At 41.4% G+C, this 7,357-nt stretch overlaps 1 protein-coding gene across 2 annotated transcripts; it reads right to left on the bottom strand.

Annotated features, from left to right (window-relative positions):
* Positions 1–417: 417 nt before the first annotated feature.
* On the bottom strand, positions 418–6,476 carry ZNF397 (zinc finger protein 397). 2 transcript variants are annotated; one of them, XM_045296210.1, is made up of 4 exons: positions 6,436–6,476; positions 4,783–5,281; positions 4,007–4,148; positions 418–1,659 (listed from the first exon to the last, which is right to left on the bottom strand). In XM_045296210.1, exons 2-4 carry the CDS (start codon positions 5,215–5,217, stop codon positions 614–616), a joined length of 1,623 nt encoding a protein of 540 aa, XP_045152145.1. In that variant the 5' UTR covers positions 5,218–5,281; positions 6,436–6,476; the 3' UTR covers positions 418–613. The 2 variants fall into 2 exon arrangements, with proteins under 2 accessions (XP_045152145.1, XP_004703013.2); XM_004702956.2 differs by lacking the exon at positions 6,436–6,476 and adding an exon at positions 6,080–6,168.
* Positions 6,477–7,357: the final 881 nt, after the last annotated feature.

Raw genomic sequence — 7,357 nt, 5'->3', positions numbered from 1 at the left:
GTTCCAAAAAGCCTTCCCAAATCCAAGGCTGTCTCAGATACTTCTCCTTTTAAGTCATCACAGCACTGATTACACTGTAGTGTGTTTGCCAGTCCTTTCCTTAGACGGAACATGTTTTCTTGTCCATTGTATCCTGAATGCAATTAATACATTTTCTTTATTTTCACCTGAAATTTCTGGCCTGCTCTGGATTCAACAAAAAAACTGATAGGAACATGCTTCCCTTGTTCTTGTGGCCCTTTCATTATCCTTATTTGGGATAGGGCAATGTTATATGTTCCCGAGAGTGACAAAAACATCATTCAAACTCTACAAACCACCCCAGCCCTTTTTATGTTCTCATGAAAAGTGAGGTTTCAATATTACATTCCTACTTCCTGAGGATTCTTAGTTGTCATAGAAAATACTCATAAAGTATTAGCTTTTTGGTTATTTTATTATGCACCAGAAAATCTTCCAAGGGTCAACTATCTTTAGCACTAGAAAGTGGTACATTTGCAAGTTAGACTGATTGAAGATGTAGTAGTTTACAACCTTTATGGAACTTTGCTCTAAACACTTTCGACTCAAAGAATGTGACCAAAATATTTACAATAATCAGTGCATTCACCAATTACTTTACAGTGTGGACTCTCTGATGGCGTAGAAGGACTGATCGGTGTCTGAAAGCTTTCCCACATTCATTACATATATAATCTTCATCCCTAGAGTGGATTCTCTGATGTTGAGTTAGAGCTGAACTCCTTTTGAAGGCTTTGCCACATTCATTACACTGATAAGGTTCTTCTCCACTGTGAATTCTCTGATGTCTGTTGAGGTTTGAACTCAAACTGAAGGTTTTTCCACATTCATTACATTCATAAGGTTTCTCCCCACTATGTATTCTCTGATGGGTAATCAGCTCTGAACTCTGCCTGAAAGCTTTTCCACATTCATTACATTCATAAGGTCTTTCTCCTGTATGAATTCGCTGATGTCTAATAACCTTTGAGCTTTGGTTAAAGGTTTTCCCACACTCATTACATTCATAGGGTTTTTCACCTGTGTGAATTCTTTGGTGTATAATCAAATATGAACTTTGACTGAACGCTTTGCCACATTCGTTACATTTACAAGCTTTTTCACCAGTATGAATTTTCCGATGTCTAATAAGGGCTGAACTCTGATTGAAGGCTTTCCCACATTCAGTGCACTCATATCCTTTCTCCCCACTATGAATCCGCTGATGAATAATAAGGTATGACCTCAAACTAAAGGCCTTTCCACACTGGTTACACTGGTAGGGCTTCTCTCCAGTATGGATTCTCTGATGTTGTGTTAGAGAGGAATGTTGCTTGAAGCTGTGCCCACACACGTCACATCTATACGGTCTCTCTTCTCTATGAACTTTCTGACTTGTTCTAGAGTTTGTATTCAGAATCAAGCTTCTTTGATGATTATCATGTTGGTCTCTTTTTCCTAAAGATTTATGTGTGATTATTTGACTAAAACTGTCTCCTTTGGAAGGGGCTCTTACTTTCTCGTCTGAAGCACTTCCTTGATGCCACTCTAAATGGTTTTCCTGTCCACCAACTTCTCCAAGTGAAGGTTCTAGGGTAGGTCCCTGTGAATTTTCTCCCAAAATTTCTTTCTTTGGTACTGAATCATCATTCCCACAATCTGAAATGATAAATAGCCAAAATCAGACTTTATATTTCTATAGTCACTACTCACCTTCTACTTGTGAGAAATGGGAAACTTCTATCTACAAAGATGTAATTGCTCTCATGTATCATAAATGGTTTCACTAGAGTTCCCCCTTTCTAATGTATGGCCCCCACCTACAATTTGAATTTCACCCTATCCTGTTCCTGAGAACTCAGCTGACCAGTTATCAATTGCTTCATTCCTATTCCTTCTAACTGCCTATACATTTCCTATAAGCCAATGGTTCTCAACCTGTGGGTTATACCCCCTTTGGGGGTTGAATGACTCTTTCACAGGGGTTGCCCGATTCATAACAGTAGCAAAATTAGCTATGAAGTAGCAATGAAAATAATCTTATGGTTTGGGGGGGGGGGGTCACCACAACATAAGGAACTGTATTAAAGGGTCACGGCAGTAGGAAGGTTGCGAACCACTGCTTTAAGCAATCTCACTCCTATTCACACTAAATAATTTCAGAAGGTTATCTCTACTCATTCTCATTCTATAATATGGTTTCTGCTTCTACTGCTTTTCTCCCACTGGTACTTCTCTCACCATGGTTACCAGCTTCATAGCTGCTTTATCCAATAGTATGTATGATCCAGATCTTATTTAGCTGGCTTCTCTGCAGCATTTGACACTGGGATTCTCAGCTTCCTTTTAGAGGAATTATAATCCTACAATATTAGCCTGATTTCGGTGGCTGTTCCTTCTTAGTCTATAGCTCCAGTCACTGAATTAACAATGATCCTCAAGATTTTGTCATGAGTTCTCTCTACAAACTTCAGTGATCACTTTAAGATAGTAAATCCCCAGGTCCCTAACTCTATCTGAGCTCTTTCTATTGAATTCTAGACTGTCACGTCTAAGTGCTGACTGGGCAAAGGGTTCACACTAAAAACATCATCAAATATATCTTATTTTATATTTTTTATTTACATGAATTGTTTTGACGGTTGTTGTTAATTGCCATCGAGTTGATTTTGACTCATGGTGACCCCATGTGTGACAGAGAATTGTGCTCAGTATTACTTTTGGAAAGGAGGTCAACAACAAGCCTTCCTAAGTGCCAATGGTGGTCTGAAATGCCCACCGGCTAGCTGGTTGTCAAGTACTTAACCATTTGTACTACAGAGAGATTCATGAATTTACATGAATAGCATCACAATTAACTGGACAGCTCAACACTTAAAACTGAGGATCAGTGTCAAACTTCTCCAAAAAGCCAGACTGCAATAAAATGAGTAATAATGCTGATGAATAGAAGTCAGCTTTGATCTTCGTGGGGTGAGGCTATCATACATTTTGATTTATTCACTGTGGCCACCTAGATTGCATGGGCACCTAAGAGGACTACAAGACTCTACTCTTTTTTTTGCCATTAAACTTATTCTCCATTGTGCAGCTAAATACTAAAACACAATTCTCTTGCCGCAAACAATTTGGTTATACTCCACAGCAAGTAAAAAACTGTAGAAATTGCTTAGCATGATATTTAAGTTATTACTACCTGGATCCCACTTTCCTCTTTAGTTTATTTCTCACCATTCCATCCATATCACTACTCCATTCAAGGCAAGATGGACTACCGCCTATTCTGACAATAGCTTGTATTATAGTCTTCTAAATGTATCTTGCTTTATCCTGTTCATATCACAGGTTTCAGCTTAAGATAGCTCTTTCTCCAGGAAATGTTCCTTGAACTTCTAAGATTGGGTTATGAGCTGTCAGATATACCAAATACCCGTTTTGTTAGCTGCCAGCAAGTTATCCCTTAACTCATGGTGACCATATGTACAACAGGATCAGCCATTGTGATCCATATGGTTTTTACTGGCTTATATTTAAGGTAGACCACTAGGCTTTCCTTCCTAGTTTTATCATGGAAGCTCTGCTGAAACCTCTTCAGCATCATAGCAATACACAAGCCTTTACTAATAGATGGGTGGTGTCTCTAACTGAGATGCACCTGGCAGGTGTTGAACTTTGGTCTCCATGAGCAGAACTCTGATTTCCCACAGGGAAGGAGAGAACTCTTATACCTTTGAACCATCACTATTTAGTAACTCCTGTTCTACTGTGACATATTATGTTGCAATGTCCTTTTGCTCATTTACCCCCCTAAAGGTGGATATACAATCCCTAGCACGATACCTATAGTAGCATGTAGTAGCATGAAGAAACAAATGAGGGTTGCTGAAAGCAAAGGTGGTAAAGGTGGGTCTGGAGTAATAAAGCTAATGCTCTCATATGGAAAGTTAATGGAATGCAATTAGAAACCTAATTGATGGAAGGCCCCAGATGAGTTTATATTCCTCACCATTGGTGGAAGAACGGCAAGGTTCCCAGGATTTCAGCTGTCTCTTTAAGGGCTGGAGTTGGATGTTTGTTGACTCTTGGGATGCTCCAAGAGATGCCAGATCCTTCCATGGCTCTGCTGGACCCTGTGGACTAGCTGGAACCTGAAGTCAATAAAATATGGTTAGCTTTTTGAGAACCAATCTGGAGAAACTGCTTAGTAAATATCTCAGAGAAGAGTTCAACAAGGACATCTCTAGGGATGAGAACTAGGGTAAAAAAACAAAACAAAAAACATATAGAGATTTATACTGACCCAGGTAGTCACTTCAGGGCTATGGTTGTTATGGATGGAACTATTTCCCCCCCAATACGCATTGTAAATCCGTACTTGTGTTTACAATCCCATTGGAGGTATGGCTTGTATTCACATGTATTCACATGACATAATTAGTGTAGGCTGTACCTTGAGTCACTCTTCATCGACAGATCAGGGAAATTAAATTTACACTAGCAAACACAGGATAAGACAGATGCCAAGACACATGGAAATCTCTAGTGAAGCAGACTCTGAAGAGACAAGGAGCTTTCTCCAGAGTCCACAAAGAAAGTCTTTCTCCAGAGTTAGCACCTGAATTCAGGCTTATACTCTAAACTGGCATAAAATAAATGTGTTTGTTAAAGTCTGGTGGTATTTCATGTGGCCTTCCTGTTATTACTAGCATCAAATCTCATTTCATCCTACTCTTAGGATGGTACATTCCTGATGCTCTAACACATCACATCTCCTTTGCCCACCTGTTGCCCTGGGTCATCAAACTCTCTCTCCAAATCCTCCAAAAGGGTCACAGCTTCCTCGCCACTTTGTGGACTCTGTTGCTGAACCCAGATCTGTAGCTCCTCGGGCAAGATGCTCAGGAACTGTTCTAATACCAGCAGTTCCAGGATCTGCTCCTTTGTGTGCACCTCTGGCTGCAGCCATTGATGGCAGAGCTCCTGCAGCCGGCCCAGGGCCTCCCGAGGCCCAGGAGTCTCCTTGTAACAAAACTTCCTGAACTGCTGGCGAAACATTTCTTGGAAAGACTGGGTAGTCCCATCCTGTTTAGATTTCTGCTCCCAGGAGAGGCCCTCTTCTACTTTCACTAGTAGCAGTTCTTGTTCCCGGGGATCCTGAGTTCCCAGGGTTGAAAGTACTCTAGACTCCACAGCCATTCTTGGAAGACAGCTTAGCATAAAGCTCACAACTGGGTTCTGGGCTTCACAGTTTCCTTTAGTTTGTCTTCTTTCAACAGCTTTCCTGAAAGATACAAAATGATGGAAGTACAACAGGTAAAAAAACTCAACTCATAAATAATTAAGATCAATTACTCCAGTAATTTATTGTAAGGGATTTGAAATTGTAACTAAAGTAACAATAATCAAGTTACAAACTAAAAATCGATCACTTCATTCGAAATGTCCCAATGTGTAGAATTCCCACCACTAATAGTACCTATGGCTTTAGCAGTCAAAAGACAATGTTACTATTTTAAAAATTATGTTTAAATTTCAATTTCATCAAGGGGGGGAAAATCCTTGGTTAGTGTTTTTAACAAGCTTGTAAACATGAACTCCATTTTTAACAGATAATGTACAGGCTCCAGACTCCTGTGGGCAATGGTAACTATCTAGAAATTAGTACTGAGTTAACTATTTCTAGTTACTTTTTATTTATGGCAAGTGATGTTAAAGTTAGTAATAAAACATGTTTTTAAACGGACATGAATCAGTTGACATAAATAAAAACATTATTCAATTTGTTATCAAGTTTGGGATGCACTGAGTCCTCTCAGTCAACACTGAAGCACGTAGTCTGCTCTGTGCCCTTATTCTGCCACAAACATTCTTGCCCAGAGAATGTGACTGTGGCGGAATTAACCAGCAAGTATCCTTACCACATCATGTTTACAACATGTTAAATACTATCAAGAAACCTGGAAGAAATATAAAGAAGCACCTCAGCGTCCCCCCGGCCCCCTCCCCAAGGCACTGGGAGTAAAATTGCTCTAGTAGACTATGGCAACAAATAATTACTTAGATGTGGTGTGCTACATACCAAACAGGACCTGGTTTTAGGATAAAAGAACATGAATAGCGGGAATGTCCTTGTAGCAGAACAAAGATGGGTAGAATTTAACCATTGCGTTTTGACTTTAGAATATTGTAGCACAAATCTGTGACTAGTTTACCAGCTCTCCTACAATAACCTTTTTTTTATGAACCGTTTACCACCGCATTCGCAAAGTCACGGCGTGGGGAAGAAGTGCTTTCACCCGGAAATGAGGCGGGGGTGTGTGTGTGAGCGCCGGCGTCCTGTGTCCCCCAGACACTCGGGACCGTTACTACGACAGAGCCGCGACCCGGGCCGGGGCTCCTCCACCCTGAGCCCTCCTACTACTGGCGCGCACCCACCCTGTCCGCCCTCGCAACAAGTGCCGCGACCCTGCCGGGAGCCCCGGCGCCGCCGGAGCGCGAGCTACCCACCCAGAGCGGGCAGCCACAAAGACCGGAAGTGCGCGCCGCCGCTTCCGCCTGCGCGCGTCGCTGGCGCGCCCTCTGCGGTCTTGGTTGGTCTGCACCTTGGTCACCAGCAGCCAATCAGCGCGTGAATTCTCTTGTGAGGACAGCTTGAACAGAAGCTGGGGTCGATGAAGAAAGAAGAACCTGGCATCAGGATTGATGGAAGGAAGGCTTATTCGCAACTCACACTGTGCAGATGACAGAACCTTGCTTTCTGAAAGTAAGGATTTGAAGCACTTACTGATGATGGTCAATAACTTCATCCTTCAGGATGGATTACAATTCAGTGTCCTCACAACTGAACCAATAAATAACATCATGATAAATGGAGGAGATTGGAGTTGTCAAGATTTCACCTTGCTTGGATCAATGCCCATGGAACGATATGATATCTATATTAGCTTCCAATAAAATGGTGTTGGGGGCGAAAAGAAATGAAAGGAATTAATGCACTGGGCAAATCTCTTGCACAATTGCTCTTTAAAGTGCTAAAGAACAAGGATGTCACTTTGAGAACTACAGCGTACCTGCCCCAGGGTGTGGCATTTTCAGTCCCTTCACATGGGCGTGAAAGTTGAACAACAAATAATAGACTGAAGAGGAATGGGTGCATTCGAATTATGGTGCTGGTGAAGAATATTCAAAGTGCCACGGCCTGCCAGAAGAACAAATAAATACGTCTTGGAAGAAAAACAGCCAAAATGCTCCTTTGAAATGATGGCAAGATTTTGCCTCACATACTTCAAATATGTTATCAGGAGAGACAAATCCTGGAAGAGGACCATGGTTGGCAAAGGAAAAAGAGGAAGACCTT

The sequence above is a fragment of the Echinops telfairi genome, unplaced genomic scaffold (genome assembly GCF_000313985.2).
Source record: "Echinops telfairi isolate 266 unplaced genomic scaffold, ASM31398v2 ScPeMD7_7400;HRSCAF=8409, whole genome shotgun sequence".
In the NCBI taxonomy this organism is placed as follows: domain Eukaryota; kingdom Metazoa; phylum Chordata; class Mammalia; order Afrosoricida; family Tenrecidae; genus Echinops; species Echinops telfairi.
The sequence above is the reverse complement of the archived record's forward strand: the minus strand, read 5'-3'. Positions and strand labels throughout refer to the sequence as shown.